This window comes from Diabrotica virgifera, chromosome 9 (genome assembly GCF_917563875.1).
Source record: "Diabrotica virgifera virgifera chromosome 9, PGI_DIABVI_V3a".
Lineage (NCBI taxonomy): Eukaryota > Metazoa > Arthropoda > Insecta > Coleoptera > Chrysomelidae > Diabrotica > Diabrotica virgifera.
In genome coordinates, this window is record NC_065451.1 from 176,386,916 (window position 1) to 176,412,379 (window position 25,464).

The 25,464-nt window shown below is 31.2% G+C and overlaps 1 protein-coding gene across 4 annotated transcripts in view; it reads left to right on the top strand.

Annotated features, from left to right (window-relative positions):
- Positions 1-25,464, top strand: part of LOC126891977 (serine/threonine-protein phosphatase 4 regulatory subunit 4-like) — a 206,098-nt gene that overhangs the window by 5,888 nt on the left and 174,746 nt on the right. For all 4 annotated transcript variants that reach the window (XM_050661335.1, XM_050661337.1, XM_050661334.1 and 1 more), the window contains 3 exons: positions 5,465-5,774; positions 16,190-16,302; positions 20,820-21,052. In XM_050661335.1, coding sequence (XP_050517292.1) covers positions 5,465-5,774; positions 16,190-16,302; positions 20,820-21,052 — 656 coding nt within the window. The remainder of the gene's footprint in view (positions 1-5,464; positions 5,775-16,189; positions 16,303-20,819; positions 21,053-25,464) is intronic.

Genomic DNA, 25,464 nt, shown 5'->3' on the forward strand with positions numbered 1-25,464 from the left:
CTACTCCTTTTTGGATGATACTATTTTTAGATTAGAGGTCATACAAGTTTCATAATTTGTCTTGTGAGTGATATTGTTTTACATGTGTATATACACATCGACGTTCGTTTCACTTTATGTTTTGACTTAATTTGTTTGAAAATGAATCGTGACCCATGGGAAAAGTTATAGCGGACGGACTATATGTACATACTACTTTTTTGTTTATAGATCATAAAATATATACATTTTTAATAGAGTTACACATGTAATGTCTTTCTGAGGGTGGTTTTAAAGATTTTCGGTTTAACCAACTTTTTGATTATCCGACCTATGGGCAGGTCCCGTCATGGTCGGTTAAGAGGGCGTCTACTGTATTAAAAAACATTTAAGTCCAAAAAAAATTTTAAATTTTTTAATTTGACACAAAATATTTCCCCGCACAGGCTGTCATATCTATTAATTCGAGAACTACTTGAGTAGGACGGCTCATTCACTGCCTTTCATTTTTTCTTAGAAAATACCCGATCTTTACACAAAGTACTTATAGTGCTTATAGTAACCCGTTATAAAATGATTGTAAATAAGATGTTAAAGTGATGAAGGATGGTTTGCCCGGAAATCCGAATCTATTTGCTATATTTAGTAGGTACCTATAATTCTGGTGATTCTTTTAAATCCTCTATTGTTAAGAGAATTTATACCTTTAACCAAAGTTTTACGATTTTCTAACGGAAATTAACAAGTTATTATAAATACGCCCCAATTACTTCTATTGATGGTGAAAGGAGTTTTTCAAGTTATAAAAATATTTTATCTAATCAAAGAATATGTTTCCTTGTAAAGAATTTGGAAAAACACATTGTAGTGAATTTAAATCGAAGATAATAATATATTTATAGTGATATTGTTATTTTATTTTAAATAGGTAACTATTGGTAGCAGTTTTTGTAAAAACTGTGAATAAATTGCATATATTAAAAAAAAATGATTTTATTTGAAGGATAATAAATAAGATTGCCGCCCCCTATAAAAGAACCCCTTAGAATAGAATAAAACAAACAATTTGTGGTTTCTCGAAATACGCATTTTTTGAATTTTTGTGCATATCTTGCGCATATTTTGTAATTTTTTACCGCATATATATGCGCATATTTCATCAAAATTGATCGCATATAAATCCGCTCCCTACCTACCACATATTTGTGGATTTCAAAGCCGCATGTGACTTTGGCAATGATGGAATTCCAAATATGGCTTCCTCTTATTCAATTAATTGAACTTACAGTCACAGGAGCAGCAAACATGGTCAGAATCCAGAACGATCTCTTAAGACCCTTCCATTACAAGAATGAATTCAGAAAGTGACTATAGTGTCTTTTATTTTACTTTGCTCTAGAAAAAGTAATTCAAGAGTCCCAGATTAACACAAATGGTACTATCATTAACAAATACATATGTATAAGTTGTCAGATATGCAGATAACATAGACATCCCAACTAGGTCCACAGAGTCTCTAACCAATGCAATCTAGTCGTTAAGGACAACTACAGAGAGTGGGACTAAATATAAATGACCAAATCGAGGGGTTCGAGCGAAAACCCGATAAATACCAAAATTATGAAATCCGGTATTTTTATTTCTGCTGTAGTAAAAAACGTCTCCTACCACTGGTAAATGTTATTAATTGATATTAACATTTTTAAGCACAATAACTAATAAAAACCAAACATGGTAAAAACCATTAACTCATATTTTTAAATAACACCAACCCGATATACAGAGAGAGTCTGTAATTTGGAATAAATTCAATATCTCAAATACTAAATGTTTTTTTGAAAAATTCTCAAACCCGTCGATTAGTATTTTAAATTGTCATTTTTGACATACAATAATAATGTATACAGGGTGTCCCAATTTAGAAATATGATGTAATCATTGATTTTCTTAAATGGCAACACTCTCATTTTGATAGCTATTTTGATGGGGTGTGTAAAGTTATACATAACGGCAAAATTTCAAATTTTTATTCTCTACCATTTACAAGATAATAAAAAATATCAAAGTTATGTCTGTAATTTGGAATAAATTCAATAATTCAAATACTAATTGTTTTTTTGAAAAATACTCAGACCCGTCGATTACTATTTCAAATTGTCATTTTTGACATACCATAATAATGTATACAGGGTGTCCCAGTTTAGAGATATGAGGTCATCGTTGATTTTCTTAAATGGCAACACTGTCATTTTGATAGCTATTTTGATAGGGTGTGTAAAGTTATACATAATTGCAAAATTTCAAATTTTTATTCCCTACCATTTACAAGATAATAAAAAATAACAAAGTTATGAAAAACAAGTATGTAATCAAATAATAATTGAATTTAATTATTTCAATTAAGAAAATGCTCATAATGTTGCCCTCAATTATTGTCAAATAGTCAATGGGCAACATTATGAGCATTTGCTTAATTGAAACAATTAAATTCAATTATTATTTGATTACTTGTTTTTCATAGTTTATTTTTTATTGTCTTGTAAATGGTAACGAATAAAAATTTGAAATTTTGCAGTTATGTATAACTTTACACACCCTATCAAAATAGCTATCAAAATGACAGTGTTGCCATTTAAGAAAATCAACGATGACGTCATATCTCTAAATTGGGACACCCTGTATACATTATTATTGTATTTCAAAAATGACAATTTGAAATACTAATCGACGGGTCTGAGCTTTTTTTAAAAAAAAAACAATTGGTTTTTGAATTATTGAATTTATTCCAAATTACAGACCTACATAACTTTGTTATGTTTTATTATCTTTTAAATGGTAGAGAATAAAAATTTGATATTTTGCAGTTATGTATAACTTTACACACCCTATCAAAATAGCTATCAAAATGACAGTGTTGCCATTTAAGAAAATCAATGATGATGTCATATCTCTAAATTGGGACATCCTGTATACATTATTATTGTATGTCAAAAAGGACAATTTGAAATACTAATAGACGGTTCTGAGCATTTAAAAAAAAACAATTAGTATTTGAGATATTGAATTTATTCCAAATTACAGACTCTCTATGTATAACTTTACTGGTAAAAATACTTTGTTGTAAATATATTTACAATATGAGAATCCAGTAGAATCATTTATCTTCTTTTCCTGTGTAAAGTTACTAATTTTATTAGAAATATTTTTAAGTTAAAAACTGATAATTAATTTTATCGCAGATGAAGATTACAAAATTGTTCATTTTGACAAAATATATTCATGCGAAAATCCGATAAAGAATTTTAGACTGTGATAGTTTATTCAATTTCAGCACACTTTTTTCCTGTGAAAATCCAGTAAAAGATGGCGTAAATTGACAATTGAATATTACGAAAACAAAAAAAGCGGTTAGAATGGGGCCCATATTTTTAATGAAAAACAAACTCAGAGCTTCCAAGGTACCACAGCAAATCAATTGTAGTAAATTTAAATTTAAGTATACTGAAAAGTTGTCTGAAGACTATTGAAACTCTATAGAAATTACTGGAGTCTAGTAGTAGTAGTCTAGTCTAGAAAAATTTTGACTTTGTACAATAGAACTGCCAAACTAATTAGGACTAGACTTGTCCCTAAAACTTCCCAAAGAAAGGAATGAACATTTAGTAAGAAATGTTTCTCTCCACTAGCTTACCATGAATGAATTCCTGTGTGTCAAAAGTTCTTTAAAAAACGCTGTGTATATTCTCAGATGATATAATAAATCCTGTAGCTAACAGTGATTCTACTGGATGATATTCTAAAGAAGACAATAGCGGAAACAGTAACCTGTTAATAAAAATGTCATAAGATATTGGTTTGAATAAAAAAAACTCATACTGTATGCCCTAAAATGCTAAAACAAATTTCATCCCAAAAAACAACCATAGACTTACCAACTCCGGGCAATTTACCAAAGTTATATAAAAGTACTTTTCCAATAAGTGAAGCAAAGAAAACGGATTTGATAAAGATGTGCCAAGAAAATATTTTCCAGAAGAGGTGCATGCTTGAGTAACAAATTTAAAAACCGGTAATTATGTCATAGATCGAATTCCAGACGTAATGATGTGAGAAGAATCGGAAGAAGACACATTTTACCTTTTAGTTTTCTAAAAAGAATGCAGATTAATTTATTTTTGTTGGAATAATATACAATTATTAAAAAAATTCAAAATAAAAACCAATAAAATCAAATGTTATACTCATTCAACGAGGTAAAACCCGATAAATATCACGTTTTATTTTTTTTTGTAAATACATTTTTATAAATTAAACTTAAAATAAATTATTCTAACTAAATATTAAATTCTCTGCCATTTGGCTATAACAAATATTTGATAAAACTTCCTATGACGATTTTAAATCATCTTCAAAGTTCCTAAAATCTTTAATCGCGATTATCTCTAAACAATGGTTTTGTTAGTTATCGGGTTTTCCCGAAATACCCCTCGAAATAAATGTGTAAAAATGTCCCTCTTTCAAAAAATTAACCTGTCACTGGGTTTTTCAAAAATCATGTTATTGTACTTCCTGATAAGGCCTCTGTTTTGTTTTTGTCTGGTCAGTCTGTGCATTATATATGGTAGGGGAGCCCAAGCGGGGATTTTTGCAGTTACTCGAGCGCGTCAGATTATCATATGGGGAGAAACCTGGTACCCTGCAGATGTACCTCTACCAAATATTGGCTCTTTACACAGGGGAGTTCGTTAAGGGGGGCCCGAAAAAAAATATATATCCTTAAAAGAACTCGAAATTGTCAGATTAAGATAAGGTAAGTTAAGTACATGCAAAATAGTGTATATTTTAAAAATCTGACGATTTGAGCGGGGCGTAAGGAAATGGGTGAGTCCCAAAGTTTCACAAGAAAAAAGCGAATATATCGCGAAATGAATGACAGATCGAAAAACTAAAAAATATATGCTCAATATTTTTTAAAAATCTATGGAATGATACCAAACACGACTTGGGGGGTAAATTTAATATTTTAAATACGAATCCCGCGATATTTCGAGAAATGAACATCAGATCGAAAAACTGTAATATACGCTTATTTAATATTTTTGAAAAATCTATCGAATGGCATCAAACACGATTCCCCACGGAGGTGGGGTGGGGGGTTACTTTAAAATCTTAAATAGGAGCCCCCATTTTTTATTGCAGATTTGGATTCCTTACGAAAAAATAAGTAACTTTTATTCGAAACATTTTTTCGAATTATGCATGGATGGCGTTATAATCGGAAAAAACGATTGTTGGAAATGGAAAATTAAATTAAAAAATGGCAAGCGCCCACTAAAATGGAAAACGTTACTTAACTTTTTTTGGTGTTAGGACCTACTCTTCACAACCCAATAGGTCCCCAAAGCGCTCGAGTGACTGCACATTTAGCATACTTTGCTCCCCTACCATATATTATACTCATGTAATCAAACTAATAATTTTGCAGGAAAGGGGATGATATCCAAAAACTAAGTGTTATTCAGTCACTACCGTCCCTATTGCAAAAAGATCGCAATGGGACTCTCACAAGAATCATACCGAAGATTCAACAAGAACTTCCTATCAATACATCCTCCGAATTTCATTTGGCCACCAGCAACGTATTTAAAATCCTTATCGAGATGAAACTCGATTTAAACTTGATGCGGCCTGTTTTTCAAGGTATAGACAGTAAAGATCCCGTTGTGGCAGCTGCTTGGAGCGAGACGTTAATCCAAGTCATCAAATGTTTATCCGAAAATGACATTAAACATGATGTAAGTAAATAACACTGCACACATTTTACGGAAAATATAATGTCACTCAAATTCAATAAAATATGCATGAATAGATTCCAGAGCCTATTTTACTTCAAATCGGGCTCGAGGCACTACGCAATTTTCAGGCCCCTAAATATAATTTAATAATAACTTTTTTAAAAATATTAATTTAATAGAAATATAGTTGAACCAGAAATTTAAATTGTTATTAACAATAAATAACATTTATATTTAAACAATTAAACATTGTTTAGTTGTTTAAATATAAATATTTAAACATGAGTAAAAATTGAATAGGGTACAGGGTACTACAGGGTACACAGAGTATAGGGTACAGTACATTATTGGTACATTATAGATAACAATAAAACTTGAACGTGCTAATTAACGAAATTATTCAGCAGATCGAGATCTCTCGTGTTGAATAACTGTCCTAAATTGATATCTTCTCAGTCATTATACCCATCGGAAGTTAGAAGAACAATTTTCGTGGAAAACAGTTTACAAACGTAACAATAAATACGGATACATTTAGAACTCTACACTAACCACTCGCGAAGAATTTTTCCCTATTAGCTTTCGTTTTATTATTATCCAATTGTGTAATAAACTCACTAATTTTATCAATATTTTGATTCGGTCGATTATTTATAAAATATTTTCAAAATTCCAGATGTTTTGGATAATCCCCTATATCGCTAGGAAAAGAATTACTGACATTGTCGTTTTCTATAGACGACAGAGATGCACTTCTGCTAGGTGAAGTCACTTGAAGATCAACAGTGGAGTCATCATTTTCTTTGATTGCAACTCACCCTTCATTACATAATTTATTTCCACTATCACTAGTCATCACAGATTGATCAGAAACAAGATGGGAAGACGAACTTCCTTTTTGTGCACTGTTGTGGGGTGTAAAAAATGATAAAATTGTATTTTTTCGTGCCTGCCGTTCCTGTTCTCTTAATTTTTGCTTTTTTGTTTTTCACTGCCACTTACAGTCGGAAAAATGAAAGAATACCCATAAACGAACATATAAAACACGCTGTATTTTCCTGTCACCGTGTCACAAAGAAAATTGCCCAGCTCAAGTACATGTAATAATAATTATTACATGTACATACTTGCGCTGGCCAATTTTTTGTGTGACACGGTGACAGGAAAATACAGTGTGTTTTATATGTTCGTTCATGGGCATTCTCTCATTTTTCCTACTGTAAATATTTGCAACTCATGATAATAACAAAACGATTAGTTAAGAAAAACAAATGTTTAAAGAAATTTAATAAAACGACTAATGATTAATAGATTGATTAGTTGAACTTAAGAAGCACATGACTGAAAACTAATACAAGAAGCAAGACCTTATCTTTGCAGAAATCGACATCAAACTAAATATTAAATTTAGTGCATTTTGAATAAATACTATGCGTAGTATATTTATTTATACTTAAAAGATAATAGTGAAGATACCTCTTGTTAATCCTTTGGAGTAGTGTCTAACAATTTTGTTTATTTTTATTGATGTCGACAAGCCAATCTACTCTTATTGTTATCATTTATCATTTCCTGTTCATAAAATCAAAGAATTTTGAAAAATTTTTGAAAATTTATTTTGAAAATAATTTTTTTGTGATCTTTCTGGGCCCCATTAAAATGCGGGCCCGAGGAAGGTGCCTCACGGGCCTAGTGGTAAAATAGGCCCTGATAGATTCGTCACGAAATTACGATCATTTTATACAATTGTGTTAACTCTGAATTGTGAATAATAACGGCGTAAATTGATATAAATAAATTTAAAATCAATGGATACATACATAAGTTAGACAGAGAAAAAAATGTTATAATTGGATACTCCATAAATCGTTCTGCAGGTCTTCTCATAGATCTTCTTATGGATAATAAATGGAAATGGCTTAAACTATAATCGGCTTAGGTCACGCTGTGTTTAAGCTGTTTTAAATGGCACCTAGACTCTAGACTAAGGGCCGGTTGTTCGAACGCTAATCAAGAAGTTGATTATAATCAAGTCCCCTTAACAACCATCAAATAACAAAATCCGTTGTTCGTACGCCAATCAGTTGATTGTAATCATGTTAATTATCATTATGATAAATAACAATTGATTGATTAATTAATTAATAATTATTAATTAACATAATTGATTAACTAATCAATTCATCTCATAATTGTAATCAATTATATTTTCAGGAACCCAATCAAAGTTGACATTGACAGTAATTAAATATTTGATAAGTCCTAAGAGCCGGTTGTTCGAATGCTAATCAAAAATGGAATCAACTGATCATTATCAAATATTTAATAACTATCAACTTTGATTCGGTTGCTGAATTGTCACTAATTGATTAGTTATTATTTGATTATATGCTTCTTTTCATGAGCATTTTTCAGTGCGTCACAAATGATAGAAAAAAAGGTAAGTCCGTGATAATATACATTTTAGTGACATGACATTTTAGTTAAATCTGACAGTTGTCAAATTTTATTTGCAATTTGGCATAAAAACAAATCAATTGTGTTTATTGCATTTATAAAATGGTATTTTCTTTGATTTGTATAGTATTTTAAATGGTTCAGATTATATTCGTAGATACATATATTATATAATTCGCAAATTCTTTTATTTTCGATTATAGCGCCATCTATTGACAACTGGAATAAATGTTATAAATGTCACCGACGAAATGTAATCACCGACGTGCGTTTTTTTTCTGTCACGTACAATTTAATGCGTTAGAAAGAAATCGAAAAACTGTGACGCACTGAAAGATCCTCATGAGAAAAAGCATATTATATTATATTATTTAGTTATTGATTGATTATTTGTTGCATAAATGTCAATTTGATTGATGTTTATGCAACGCAACACAATGAATGATTAGTGTTTTACGTTACGTCTATTTGATATCTCGATTTGATTCCCATCAAGAAAATTGATTACAATCAATTGATTGGCGTACGAACAACGGATTTTATTATTTGATGGTTGTTAAGGGGACTTAATTATAATCAACTTCTTTAGCGTTCGAACAACCAGCCCTTATAGTATTTATGACTGACATTTTTATGGACTTCAAAAATGTGATTTCGATTAACTTTAATTGCAATTTCCGCCGTTATTAATCAAAATTCAAAGTTGGCGCAACGATATGAAATGATCGTAATTTCGAGACAGATCTATTCATGTAAATTTTATTGAATTTGAGTGCAATTAAGATGTGTGCAATGTCCTTTGATTGTTAGCTTATTTTTTGATGTTTAGGAGGGTAGGTATGGTTTGAAATCAACATTTCAAGCACATTTTTGTGAATTTTTTTTGAAGTTATGGTAGAATTATTTTATTTTTAAATTAAGTACATATATTCAGTACCATTCAAAGAATATACAAAAAAAATTCAACGCGAAATATTAAAAAATTATTTTTACAGACACCAGCAGCAAATTTTTAGACACTAAAAAAAATGGATCTTGCAGTGGGCATCATATCTCGTCATTGGATCATGTGACATAAAAAATTCAAAAATATTTTATTAGATTATAAGTTTTTCGAGGTAACGCTGCCAAATTTTTTAGTTTTAACCATTTTTGAGTTTTTTGTATCACCCAGAAGTCAAAATAACGAAATTTTTTGTAAAAAAAACGGTGAAAACATATTTATTATTGTTAAACAAAAAATAAGCATAAAACAAAAAACATCTCGACAGCGTTATCTCAAGAAACGTCTAAAGGAAATATATACAAAATTCCAGCTGGGTTGGTTAAGTAGTTTTTGAGTTAAAATGTCTACAGCCTTAGAAAAGGCAGTTTTGAGAAAATCGCGTTTAAAGTTTTGACAACTTTTTTTTAATTTCTTTTTTGTCTGTCAAATTGTAAAGTGATGCACACCGGAATATGTTCTTGAATCGTGGAGTAGTTTACAAAAGAGAAGGGGTAACAGCTGTTGAACATTTCTCACTACGCTCAAGCGTACTGACACAAAGCTGCTGCAATGCGAGTCTAAGGTACTGTCCATCCAAAGTCAATTGAAAATTAAATTTTTACGAGTAGGTTCAAATATATTATTTAACTAGAGCTTCACGATACGATACAATATCGATACTGTTTGAGTATTGAGTATTGTATTGGTTATGCCAATGAAGTATCGTATCGCGTACCGATATCGGGATTACTTTCTTATAAAAAGATCGTATTGATATTGATCTCGATACGATATCGATACAATACTCGATAAAATATCGACATAAAGAGGATTAAATTAATAAAAAAAAAATGATTATTTATTTGTGACTATTTTTATTTAAAAAATCTCTTAAAATATACAAGAAATATGATAACTAAAGTCGACTTTACACTACATGATTTATCATGTGATTTGTCATATGATTTTCCCATCACGAGCCGCATGACAATGCTTATGACAAAACGAGCCGTATAAACAATGCAAAATCATATGACAAATCACACAGTGTAAACATGTAAATTTCACTCAATGACCAAATCATATGACAAATCACATGATAAATCATGTAATGTAAAGTCGACTTTACATTGTAACCTCCAAAATATCCTTTAAATGCCTCTTCATCCACCTGTTCACACAAATGAGTACTTTGAATACTTTTATCTTTTAAAGAACATCTTTTATTCCTTAGTACCAGCGCTGCTTCACAAAAAAGCCGCTCGACTGGTACGGACATCCAACGGACACACAAAATATCCCTAGCCAACCGAAATAAATTATCCACGGTCCATTATGATTTCCACCATAATAAAATATGTGTCTCTGGTCCAGGTCTTGGAGATTGTAAGTAGTTTTCAATTTCCTTTTTAAAAACATCAATATTATCTGATGATTTTAAAAATAAAATATCGAAATTGATTGACTTACTTGGTTCATCGCCCTTCATCATCATCATCATCATTGGCTCGACAGCCCTTTCTGGGTCTTGGCCTGTTCCAGGATTCTTCTCCACTCTGATCTGTTTCGTGCTTTTTTTCTCCAGTTTTTTATTTTTAAGGTTTTTATATCATTTTCTATTTGTTCTAAATATCTTAGCTTCGGTCTTCCTCTTGTTCTTTTTCCTACTGGCATCTGTTTGAATATTTTGTTTGGTATTTCGCCTTCTTCCATTCTTTCTACATGTCCTATCCAACGCAGCCGTCCTATTTTAATGAATGTTATGATATCCGGATCCTGGTATATTTCGTATAGTTCAAAGTTGTACCTTCTTCGCCAAATTCCATTTTCTTTTGTGCCCGTGTCGCAAGATTTTTCTTTCAAAGGTGGCTAGCAATGTTTCCTCTCTTTTAGTGAGTGTCCAGGTTTCTGAGCCGTATGTGAGTACCGGTCTTATTAAGGTTTTGTATATTTGGCATTTTGTTTTCCTTGCGACGTTGTCTGATCTTAGTTGCCGAATTAAGCCATGGTAACTTTTATTGGCAATAAATATTCGCCTCTTCACTTCCTCTGCTACGTTATTATCAGATGTGACTAGGGATCCCAAGTATGTAAAGTTTTTACCCCCTCAATGTTGTATTCTCCTATTGTTATATTTTGTGGCTGCCTTATTTCTGTGTTTTTACTTACCTGCATATATTTTGTTTTGTTCTGGTTGATTTTAAGGCCACTATTTTGTGCAGCTCGTTCTATTTGATTGAATGCCTCTATCATTTCTCTTCTTGATCTTGCGATTATGTCAACATCATCTGCAAATGCTAGTATTTGCACGCTTTTATTAATTATTGTTCCTCGAGTATTGACTGTTGTGTCCCTCATTATTTTCTCGAGTACGATGTTGAACAAGATGCATGATAGAGCGTCTCCCTGGCGTAGTCCCTTTTTCACATCCATTGTTTCCGTTAGTTCGTTTTGTATCCGGATTTTACTTTCTACTTTTAGAGATAATTTTATCAGTTCTATTAGTTGTGTTGGTATATTAAATTCTTTCATTGCTTTTATTAAGAATTCTCGGTTTATATTGTCATATGCGCTTTCGAAGTCTATGAAGAGATGATGTGTGTCGATGTTATGTTCACTTGTTTTTTCGAGGATCTGTCGCAGAACAAATACCTGGTCTATTGTTGACTTCTGTCTACAGAAGCCACTTTGGTACCTGCCAACTATTATTTCAGCGTGTGGTCTAAGTCTTTCATAAATGACGTTGGACATTATTTTGTATGCTGCATTCAGCAGCGTGATTCCACGGCAGTTTCCACATTCTAACTGATTCCCTTTTTTATGTAATGGTACAATAATACCACTATTCCACTCAGCTGGTAGCTGTTTATTTGACCATATCTTTGTTATCAATTCATGTATTGTTTTCTGTAGTGCGTCTCCTCCTTCCTTCAGTAATTCCGATGCTACTTGATCCGATCCCGGTGATTTATTGTCCTTTAATTTGTCTTTTCTCTGTTGTCTGCTTGGTCTAATGGTATATCAGGGTTCATCTCACTCCCATCTCCTTCAAGCTTTTCCATAAATTGTTCTGTCCATCTTCTTAGTATCTCTTGCTGTTCTGTCAATATATTACCTTCCTTATCTCTACACATCGTCGTTCTCGGTTTGAAGTCTTTTCTGCTTTTGTTCAGTTTCTGATAAAATTTTCTTGTCTCTGTCGATCTACTTAGTTCTTGCAGTTCTTGAAGTTCTTTGTTCATATATTCTCTCTTTTTTCTTCGGTGAGTTTTCTTTTCTTCTTTGCGTAGTTGTTTATATTCTTCCTCTGCTTGTCATCGCCTTTCTCTCTCTGTTCGCCCTGTTCATCGCCCCTCTCTCTCGCACTAATGGAGAGCATACGCGCTTGTACGTCTTATAACTCAACATTTTAACTGTATAATAGGCCTTATGCAGCACTCACGTGGCGTTTTATTATTTTTTTCTCGATATCGATATTCTCAATAATATCGAGGCAAGCGTATCGACATTAATATTGCTAAGGTATGTATTGTATCGGTATCGTATTGATTTTCGATACGATATCAATACAATATCGATATTTTTATCGAATATCGTGAAGCTCTATATTTAGACAAGGCGGAAACGGCGGGTTCGTTGGGAAAAATATTCCCATGAGATATTTTTGCATAATCACATTCGTGAGACATCCCAGAATAAGGCACAAGAAGTCGCCCACGCGAAAAGTGGGCCAATTTTTTTTAACAATTTTTTTTAATCAAATTGCAAAAATCAATATTTTTGGCCCGTACTAATTTTTTTTAGGTTTTTTGGAGCATTCTGGACAAAAAAGGTTTCTTATAGTTTTTCTCTGTTGATCTTTTTCGAGTTATAAGCAATTTAAAATTTGAAAAACGCGAAAATAGCCATTTTTCAGACTTAATAACTCGGTCAAAAATTATTATTTTGAAAGTCAGACAATGACTAAATCAAAGTTTAAAGTCGCCGTTACATGATCCTGAAGAAATCTGTGTCATTAACCTTTAACTACACGCGCTGGCGTATTTTGTACACCAGATATACGAATTCTACTGCAAATATATTTAAAAATTAAATTTTTGACCTTGTTTATCTCTCTAACCTATCACTGGAATGTGCTTTACAATTTGGTTTTAGTTTCGTTATAATCGGCGTTCTGGGAGGATCGTAATTTCCAGTTTATTATTTGTTGTTTCCGGTGGTGGACAATATACTACACGATTATATTAATATAAGTAGTAATATAAGTTCATATTTAAATTGTTTTTTAGTCATTATGGCACAAAATATATATTTCTTTATAAACAATACTTTCCTCCTGTAAAAAATCACATTTCAAAAAATTTTTTATTGATAATTTTATTTATCATGGAATCCAGTTGTTCCATGATTCCAGTTATAAATCCCAATTGGCTTACTGAGAAGGAACTCCAAGTATTCACTACATTTTCAACAACAAAGTGTATTTTTTCAAAAAAAAATAAACAAATCCGCTGTTTTTAAGTGTATTTTCTTGTGGCGTATAAAGTACGCCACGCGTGTAGTTATTTTATAACTTGATGCGCGGGTAGTTAAAGGTTAATTTACTACTAAGCTGTTATTTTTAATTAATAACAATGAGTGGTTAGATCGTATTGACGCTGCTGTAAATGTGAGTGCGAGTAAGATGCACAATTAAACTGCTGGAATGGCTTCTCTCTCGCACTCAGTATTTACAGCCCCGCACACGTGCATGGCGCTTATTAATATTACTTAAAAATAACAGCTTAGTAATAAAATAATGACAACAATTTCTTCAGGATCTTGTAGGCGGGGCTTTAAACTTTAATTTAGTCATATATTGACTTTCATAATAATAACTTTTAACCAAGTTATTAAGCCTTGAAAATCGCCATTTTTCGTTTTTTTCAATTTTAAATTGCTTATAAGTCGAAAACGATCAACTTTAGAGAAAAATTATAAGAGATATTTTTTGTCCAGAATGGTCCAAAAAAGTAAAGAAAAAATTGTTCGGGCCAAAAATATTGATTCTTGCAATTTGATTAAAAAAAATTGTTAAAAAAAATTGGCCCACTTTTCACGTGGGCGACTTCTTGAACCTTATTCTGGGATGTCTCACGAATGTGATTATGCAAAAAAATCTCATGGGAATATTTTTCCCTTCGAACCCGCCGTTTTCGCCTTGTCTAATTTAACAGATCTGTTTTCTGTATGAAGCGCTGTACGCAACGTAACCAAGCTAAAATGTTACAAGATATTCTCGTATTACCGTTGCACCTCTGTTAAATAATATATTTTATCGCCAACTGTCACTAAAATCATTCATTATTGTACTCATTTGACGCCATTTGCGGCAGTAAAGTAACACTTTATTGTACTGAAAGAAGAATTTTACTTTACCTGCCGCGATTAATCAAATTAACCGAGATTGAATGTAAGTGGTCGATGGCAGTAATCGATTATTTATTTGAGTGAACTTAAAATTTATTTACTTTAATTATTGAAAATATTGTACACAATTTACGTTATTATTAATTAAATTTATGCCAAAAAGTGAAATTCTGTAGTATTTTGCAATTATATTCATATAAAATTAATCAAAATTAATTAATAACTATCTATCGATTAAAAATTGAAAGCAGCATGCAGAAGTCACCTGTCGTCATTGCCATATTTAAAAAATTTAAATTGAAAATTGTATTTATTGTAATAAAAGTGTTAAAACGAATATCAAATTATAGTACAGTAGTGCTGCTTTGGAAATGGAAGAAATTACATGAACGCCACCTGAAATACGCAAGAAATCGTTAGAGGCAGTTTCAGAGCTTCTCCCAGCAAAATCCATCGAAAAATACAATAGGCAATATGACATATTTGAAGCATGGCGTGAAAAAAATTGTATTACAAATTATAGTGAAAGTGTTTTACTAGCATATTTCTCTGAATTGCCTAAATAATATTCTCCATCGACTACGTGGTCCTATTATTCAATGTTAAAGGCAACTTTGACCACAAATAAAGACATAGATATACGCAATTATAAAAAACTTACAGCTTTTTTGAAACAAAAAGGAAGGAATTACATTCCCAAAAAATCAAAAACCCTGCCGCAAGAAGAAGTGCTAAATTTCTTATTAAATGCACCTGATAACGATTATTTTTAATGATGAAGGTAATTCAACAAAAATAAAATTACTATTACATATTATATTGTACGTAAAGTTCTTTTTCATATCATTGAATCTACCATGATTTATGTATAATGTCTTTTCATTTGATGTCAATTATTTTTTTTACATTTTTTACTTGCCTATTTGTTCTTTTTATACCTATTATCGGCCGGGTCTAGCAAGTGGTTGCGTAGGCTAGCGGTATGTGTTTCAAGCTACGGACGTGTAAGTACTTGGTTCGAATCCCCCGTAAGGAAAACTTTTTTGTTTAATATTAATGGTTATTGACATACTTAGACTATTATAAGGACTAAGTACACACACTCTTTTTTCATTAGAAGGATATAATTAAGTAAGTGTTAAGTAAGTGTTAATGTTCTTTATGATTGGCGATAAAATTCTGTATGCACCACGTCAGTAAAGACTCTTTATTTATTCGCCTTGCTCGCTACGCTCGCTCGGCTCATAATATCAGACTCGTTCGATAAAGAGTCACTTTACTGACTTGGTACATAAATAACTATGAACCTTCTTGTAAAATTTCAATTTTCAATTGACTTTGGATAGACAGTAGGGATATTCAACATGCTATAGGTTCAATCCGGTAATTTTGCTCTCATCAATCTGACATTTTCAGAGAGTATTCTTGAAGTAATGTACTTTCATTTAAAACAATAAAAAAATCAAAAATTTCAAAATTTTCAAACCATACACCCCTTAATAGTATATTCATCAAAAGAAATTATATGAGAAAAATGTATGACTCATTTAATTGTGTTTTTTAGGTCCTACCATTTGCAGTAAAATTATCTCAAATTAACAGGCCTACATTTTATAGAATCAATGCTTGTAAAATACTTGGACAAGTTGCTATACATCCCAAGATAACAACATTCGAGTAAGAATTTTGCAATATTTTACTCGTTTATTTAATATGCTTGATATAGGTATTTGCAACACTATGATTTGATTACATTTCACTGGAATATGTGCAACAATATATGCAACAGAAAATAGTGCAAATAGCATATATGTATATGCAGAAAATTGGCGCAAACGTGCAAAATTTTTTAAAGGATATGCCTAATATATATGCAAATATGCAAAAAAATATGCAGACCTTACTTATTGTCTTGTTTATAAATTTTGCATTTTAGTTAAAATAAATAAATAAATTTATTATAACAAAACTAAAGCATTCTTGGAATTTAGTAATGCGTTAGTTAGATGGCTCTATTCGAGTTACTTCAGATTAAAAAAAAAATGAAGAAAATTGCTCTATAGGAAGTCCAGAACATACATGTTTTCAACGTATATCGATTTTGAAATTTGAAATTTTATTTTCTTCAACCTAGTTTTTGATTGGAATTTTGGTATTTTTCACGTGTAATAGCGATCGTTTTTATTATTATAGTATACAGGGTGATTGATTAGTGGAGTAAAGCTCAATATATCTGCTATAGTAATAGATAGCAAAAACAATTAATAACAAAAATTGTAGACAACTTTGAGATTCATATTACAAAATTAGTTAGGATGTTACAGGGTGTTCAAACATACTGTATTTTACATTCGAAAACTTCGAACTTCCTCATCACAAAAATATAACAGGTTGTTATGTTGTACAGTATGTTGTACAGTTGTATCTAATTTACTTACCGTTGCACGTCATCCACGTCATAGCCCGAGACGTCACATGATACCAACACGAAATATTTAGGTGGTAGGTGTGTTCTTTTTTAGAATCATTTTGCCTAGTACACTGGAATTACAGCCACTAGACATATTTTATTATCTACGCGTAGAAATAATATTTAAAGATTTTTATTAATGTTAACTTAAAGAAATACACAATAATATGTTTCATTTAATTTGTATAAATGGATTATAAAGTGTTTTTATGAAGCATATTTGTTCGGAATACACTGTAACTATAATCGAACGAAGGTGATATTTTGGCATAAATTGGTAACATTAATTTGACAGTTGCGGTGATGACACTTTATATTTGTTTATATTCTTTACTATAAGTATTTGTTTCATTATATTTACTGTTTTTATTATGTACTTTAACGTAAGATTATAACTTAATTCTTGTTTTCTATTTCTAAAGTTTTTATTTATTTACATTGAATATTAATTTGTTTTGCTGTATAATCCACTTCCGCAAAAATTGTGTGAAGTATTTGATTTAAAATGAATTCAAGAATTTTTTGTAATTGGGCAACAATGTCAACTTAGATCTCTAACGTAAATAATGACGTGCAAAGGTAAGTAAATTAGACGGACTGTACAAAGTTATAACCAATTTTCTATGAAAATCGTAACAAGTTCATCTCCCTGTATAGATAAAAATAAGCACAACACCAATGGTTTATTGATGCCATATTTTTTTGTTGATTGTGAAAATTTTAAAGAATGGTTGATATTGCTAATTTTCTTTATATCGAATACAGGGTGAGTCAAAACGCAAGTACATTACTATCTCAGTAATTTTAAATGGAACACCCTGTATTTTATGTCAGTATCGAAAAGTATCGTTACCGTACTTTAATTTTTGTATAATATTCTCTATGTCTAAATTTATTAGTTTTCGGGATATTTTCATTTTTCAGAGCAAATTATTAATTAAGGGTCTAAATCTTTCCAAATTTTAAGTAAGCCATGACTGAATTTTTTAAAACTGATAATTAAAGATTACTGATTATCAATGCGGTAATCAAAGTAACAAATTTTACAAAAAAAGCTCAACCAAAACATTCAACATTTTTGAAACAATTAAAAACTACTTTTGTATGTAAATGTAACAAATAAAGAAAGAAAAATAATTTATTAGTTATAAATTAAAAAAACACACACACACAAACACAAAATACAATATTTTATGAAAACAATTAAAAACTACTTTTGTATGTATGTAAATGTAACAATGTAACAAATAAAGAACGAAAAATAATTTATCAGTAAAAAATTTTACAAAAAAAAACATGAACACAAAATACATTTTTGAAAAAATTGAAAACTACTTTAAATAATAGTAAAATATTTTATATATTTGATTACATAAGGTGTTCAAATTGAGTTGAGTGAATGGGTTACTTACACTACGAAGCATTTCATTAGTGATTAACATTGGCACTCACTACACTCCACACTCATAATAAATTTTATACCTAAACTCTAAACACTCACTTTTCTAGCTTTTTTGGGTGCAAAATATTTAATCAAACCGTTAAAGTCTAAGGCTTGAAAAAGCTCAGCATTTGAAATAAAACTAGCCAAACTAGACAATCTAGAATCTTCGTCAGAAGTCGAGTTTCTCAAGTAGTTTTTGATTCTTTTCAACATGCTGAATGATCTTTCTCCAGATGCATTAGATATCATCATGCATAGTAGAATGCGCAAAGCCATGTCCATATTCGGAATAATTGTTGTTAATTGTTTTTCACGAATGAGTTTCAGATACATTCCTAGAACTTTCCACAATCCATCTGCAATCTGTAGCCTCCTACCCTGGCAAGAGTTAATATTTATTTTTGATATGAACGTTGGTTATTTTTAATTGTATTTTAATTGTATTTTAATTGTATTTTTAATTTATTAAGATTGTATCGTTTATATACAAAAGTAATTTAGGTACTCGATTTACAGTAGCGGTAATTATTAATTAATTTTGGAAAATAAAAAATCAATTTTTTACCAAAAGTTTTTTTTACAAAACGCTGCGGCCCCTTTTTGCTTGCGGCCTAGGGCCGCAGCCTAGTCGGCCTAGTGGTAAATCCAACACTGATCCTATTGTTTATAACTTCGTCACAAATGCCGGTCAACTTTGACGGGTTGTATCTCAGGAACTAATCATTGTTATTCTGGTGTATCATAATTATTCTGGTTATTATTACGACCATAAATTTTTAATTAACAATTGTTGTTAAACTATTTGTTAGATTGTAACCGGCTTCCGGAAATATAATTTACTGCAATAAAGCTTTCATGCCACCAATATATTTAATTATTGATAAATAACTTCCCTAAAATTTTAGTTGAAAATTAAAGATTATTTTGGGAAAACCTGGATTTTTCGAGAAAAATTTTCGTCGACGGAAATCGGAAAAAATTATCTTGTGCAGAATTAAATTACGCTGAATTTTTATTTGGGTGATTTTAGGTCTAAGTTAAAATCTTAGGAGTTACAGAGCAATAATTGAAAAAAGATTTCGGAGCGCTGATTTTTTTATAAACAAAATAGCACACTTTCTGCGGACCCTTTTCATACCTATATTACTAATATATGCAATCTTAATATTCGATTTCAGCAATTAGGCCTGTCGCCAGGGGGGGTACAACGGCCTCCTTAATTCAGATGGACTTACACAAGTTTTTTTATGTATTTTGACCCGTAGAACACGAATTTTTTGGGTAACGTTTGATCCGGATGTCGATAAGATTGTTATAAACAAAGAACTTGAGGAATTACATAACAGAGATTTTTCGCAAAACAAAACTTTTTTTGTATTTTTTGGGTGATTCTCAGCAAAAAATGGTCTTACAAGTTTTTTCGTAGGATGCATAGTTTTCGAGATGGTTGAACTTTCAAAAAATGGAAAAAGTGCAATTTTTGAACCCGAATAACTTTTGACTAAAAATAAAATAGCAATTCTGCTTACTGCATTTGAAAGTTCAAGTCAAAATCTATCGGTTTTGATTATTTGCATTGCTAAAAATTAAGTTTTTATTTGTTAAACAAAGCCATAAACACATAGTGTTTCCCGTGCCCAATGCATGCGTTTTAATGTACGTAATCTACGTAGAAATTATCTGTATGTGCGCCTATTAGTTCGATTTCAAATGAGAAATGCATTGAAAACATCATTCAATCACTGTGTGTTTATAGCTTTGTTTAACAATAAAAAAAATAATTTTTAGCAATAAAAGTAATCAAAGCCGATATAATTTGACTTGAACTTTCAAATGCGGTAAGCAGAATAATTGCTATTTTATTTTCAATCAAAAGTTATTCGGGTTCAAAAATTGCAATTTTTCGATTTTTTGAAAGTGCAACCGCGTTTATGTCGAAAACTATGCATCCTACGAAAAAACTTGTAAAAACATTTTTTGCTTAGAATGACCCAAAAAATACAAAAAAAAATGTTTTGTTTTGCGAAAAATCGCTGTTATGTGATTCCTCAAGTTCTTTGTTTATAACAATCTTATCGACATCCGGATCGACTGTTACGCAAAAATTTCGTGTTCTACTGGTCAAAATACATAAAAAACTTGGGTAAGTCCATCTGAATTAAGGAGGCCGTTGTATCCCCACTGGCGACAGGACTAAATACAATGGCTGGTAAATAACTTTTCCCAAAAATGGCCTTTTTTTCGATAATTTGACCAGACTATTAACTTTATGTATTTTAGCGTCAAGAAGGATATTGTCCCTTTGACTCAAAGTCTTTGCCAAGATTGTTTATATGAAGTTCGAGCAGCAATGTGTACAGAGCTGCCACATGTCGCAAAAGGTTTATCAAATGACGCAAACGTTAGAATTTGTCTTCTACCTTGTCTCGTAGAATTATCATGTGATGAAAATATGCAAGTAAGAGCTGCTGCCGTCGATGCTGCGATACTTCTTATACCATGTTTAAATGCAGGTAAATAATGATAAAAGCAAAACAATAAACGTTGTACATCATATTATTATATTCTAACAGATCATAAATAAATACTGCATGCCGCATAACAAGACACTGCACACATCTTATGCAAAATATAATGTCACTCAAATGAATTAAAATATACATGAATAGATTCGTCTCAAAATTACAATCATTTCATATCATTACGCCAACTCTGAATTTTAATTAATAAAGGCGTAAAGATTTTGTAAATCGCTACTTCATAAATCTTTCTTGAAGTAGTAGGCAGAGGCTTACTCTTATCTTATAGATAATAAAGTAGGTATAATTTGGTCAGACGTATAAAAGTATGTTGTATGTACAAACATATTTAAATAATATTTAAATATAAAAAATGTAAATGTATGTACCGGGTATCCCAATAAGAATGGCTCTCGGCCATATCTCAGGAACCGTTTATAGTACAGCTTTGAGAAAAAAATATTTATAACAAGAGTTGCCTCGGGAAAAGCCTGGAAATTATTTTCATAATTGTAGGTCCACCGCTAGAGGGCGTAATTGAATATCAAAAATTAAAAAATCAAAATTTTACAAAATTTACCTAATGAAAGGGCACTGGAAATCCAATCATCGTATTATTCATAAAATTCTGCGCATATTTGATTTCACAAGTTTAAGTCTACTTTCGCAAATAAAAGGTGGGGGTGAGTGGGAACCTTCTTATGAAAAAATGGCTGTAAGTCTGGTTCTGCTAAATCGAATTTTGCATACTTAGTCTTGGTGAAAACAGCTTTTTTTCGTCAATCTAAGAGTCTTATTTTCGAAATAGCCTAATAAGTAATATGCCAGCTAGTAAGCGTTACTTAATTATTTTAACTATTATATCTACTTTGATTACTCTGATTACTTCGTACCAATCGTATCACAAAGCGAGTAACGACTACGACTATTATTGTAGTTTTATATCAGAATACCTATACAAAATACCTACCTACTGAGAAATACGATTCTCGATATGATTACCGGTACTCAAATACAAAAGTAATCATAGTAATCAAAGTAACGAATACTGTAAATCAGGGGTCACCAATTGGCGGACCGCGGTCCGCATCCGGACCGTGGGCTAGTTTTGTGCGGACCGCGATTAAATTCAGAATATAGTGTTTAGCAATTTTGAAAATGTTTGGCTATGAAATTGTGTACTACGTTTGGCTCAACATGTATGCGAAGCCGCTTTATCAAGAATGAACTTTATTAAAAATCGGTACAGATCTCAGCTAACAGATGAACAATCAACTATTTTCAATGGGAAATAACCCACAGTTTTACCAAAAAATGATTTTTATTAACGTTTCGACACTTAAGTCGGGTGTCGTTGTCAAGATACAAAATAATACTAGATTAAACAAAAATGTTGTTGCTGAGTAAAAAATTCTTCTAATAATTTATTTAATCTAACTTATTTATATCGGCAATTCAGACATGTATTGGGTTATGTTTGTATGAATAGTAGTTTATTCTTGTATTATACTGGAGATAAATATTTAAAAATGGCAAATGGCTTTCTATAATGTATTTGGTGAAGAAGTACTTAATAAATAATAATGAAAGGTAAGTCTCATTTTCCTTTACAATCGACACAGTACACCTATAAGCAACAAAATTCAAATTTTTGTTTCTTTTTGTAGAGCTGATTTTAGATTACAACAAAAACAAAAAGTAATTGACCTGAAAGTAGCTACAATTACCATTTCAAAGGAAGTAGGTACCTATCTACCTAGAAATGTGATTGAAAAAGTGGTGGAAGTCAAAGATGTTTGTCAAAGCAATTAAATCCTATTAATGCAGGTAAAATTATTTAAAGTTATTGTGGAACATTACAAAACGTACCAAATGTTTATAAAGGTGAAGTTTCATAAGGTTTATAACCAGATACAGATTAATAAGATGACCTTACTGTTATTGAAAATAGACCATTTGACCAAAATTAGTGTCGAAGGGGAGAAGAAATAAGATATGAAATTTTTCAGCAATGTATTAATGTAGGTATAACTTTATAAATAAAATTGTTTAATTGGAAAATATGAGTTTTACTAAAAAATAATTAAATCCAAAATCCAATAAATATTATTTTCTAGGAAACTGTCAATTTCTTCTTCTTCTTAAGGTTTTTGGCCTCTGACAGTCAGTTTTCGGTCAATTTCTAGGTTAAAAGTAGTTCAAAAACGATCAACGTGCAACGTTGCCGTATTTGTTCCAAAACCTTTTAGAGGATTCCTCTAAAAAAATATTATTTTAGCGGTCCTCTATAATATGTGTTTACAGAATGTCAATCTAACCCAAAAGTTTTAGAGGACCGTTAAAAGTTAAATTTTAGAGGCCTCTTAAATTTAACGGAAATGTTACAGAATACACCCCATTATACATTTTAAAGTAGAAGACTTTAAAATGATATTGCCAATATTGATGAGTTGCGTTCCTGGGACGAATTTAGTAAAAGATAGTTCATTCGATTACATGAAATCAACCTCAACTCAAGAATATCCGCCACAAAAAATCATAGCATGTGATCTGTCTTTAAAAAGACAACCAGATGCAACGGTGGCAGTAAAATTCTCGCGCTAGAGATTCCATAGTAAATCACGAGGGAAAACCAGGAAAAAGCCTCGTGATACTATCCCGACATCGTAAGTATTTGGGCTTACATTTGGTTTATTCTCAAAACTGATACCAAATTCTGACTTTTGCACCGTTGCATTTGGTTGTCTTTTTAAAGACAGATCACATGCTATGAGTTTTTGTGGCGGATATTATTGAGTTGAGGTTGATTTCATGTAATCGAATGAACTATATTTTAGTAAAGTCGTTCCAGGAACGCAACTCATCAATATTGGCAATAAATTCTTCTACTTTAAAATGTATAATATATGTCTGAATTGCCGATATAATAAGTCAGATTAAATTAATTATTAGAAGAATTTTTTACTAAGCAACAACATTTTTGTTTACTCTAGTATTATTTTGTACTTTGACAACGACACCCGACGTGGGCGTCGAAACGTTAATAAAATCATTTTTTTGGTAAAATTGTGGCTTATTTCCCATTGAAAATGGTTGATTATAAAAATGCCACAAGAAAATGACAATCTAACCGAAAAGTTTTAGAGGACCGTTAAAAGTTAAATTTTAGAGGCCTCTTAAATTTAATGGAAATGTTACAGAATACACCCCATTATACATTTTAAAGTAGAAGACTTTAAAATGATATTGCCAATATTGATGAGTTGCGTTCCTGGGACGAATTTAGTAAAAGATAGTTCATTCGATTACATGAAATCAACCTCAACTCAAGAATATCCGCCACAAAAAATCATAGCATGTGATCTGTCTTTAAAAAGACAACCAGATGCAACGGTGGCAGTAAAATTCTCGCGCTAGAGATTCCATAGTAAATCACGAGGGAAAACCAGGAAAAAGCCTCGTGATACTATCCCGACATCGTAAGTATTTGGGCTTACATTTGGTTTATTCTCAAAACTGATACCAAATTCTGACTTTTGCACCGTTGCATTTGGTTGTCTTTTTAAAGACAGATCACATGCTATGAGTTTTTGTGGCGGATATTATTGAGTTGAGGTTGATTTCATGTAATCGAATGAACTATATTTTAGTAAAGTCGTTCCAGGAACGCAACTCATCAATATTGGCAATAAATTCTTCTACTTTAAAATGTATAATATATGTCTGAATTGCCGATATAATAAGTCAGATTAAATTAATTATTAGAAGAATTTTTTACTAAGCAACAACATTTTTGTTTACTCTAGTATTATTTTGTACTTTGACAACGACACCCGACGTGGGCGTCGAAACGTTAATAAAATCATTTTTTTGGTAAAATTGTGGCTTATTTCCCATTGAAAATGGTTGATTATAAAAATGCCACAAGAAAATGACAATCTAACCGAAAAGTTTTAGAGGACCGTTAAAAGTTAAATTTTAGAGGCCTCTTAAATTTAACGGAAATGTTACAGAATACACCCCATTATACATTTTAAAGTAGAAGACTTTAAAATGATATTGCCAATATTGATGAGTTGCGTTCCTGGGACGAATTTAGTAAAAGATAGTTCATTCGATTACATGAAATCAACCTCAACTCAAGAATATCCGCCACAAAAAATCATAGCATGTGATCTGTCTTTAAAAAGACAACCAGATGCAACGGTGGCAGTAAAATTCTCGCGCTAGAGATTCCATAGTAAATCACGAGGGAAAACCAGGAAAAAGCCTCGTGATACTATCCCGACATCGTAAGTATTTGGGCTTACATTTGGTTTATTCTCAAAACTGATACCAAATTCTGACTTTTGCACCGTTGCATTTGGTTGTCTTTTTAAAGACAGATCACATGCTATGAGTTTTTG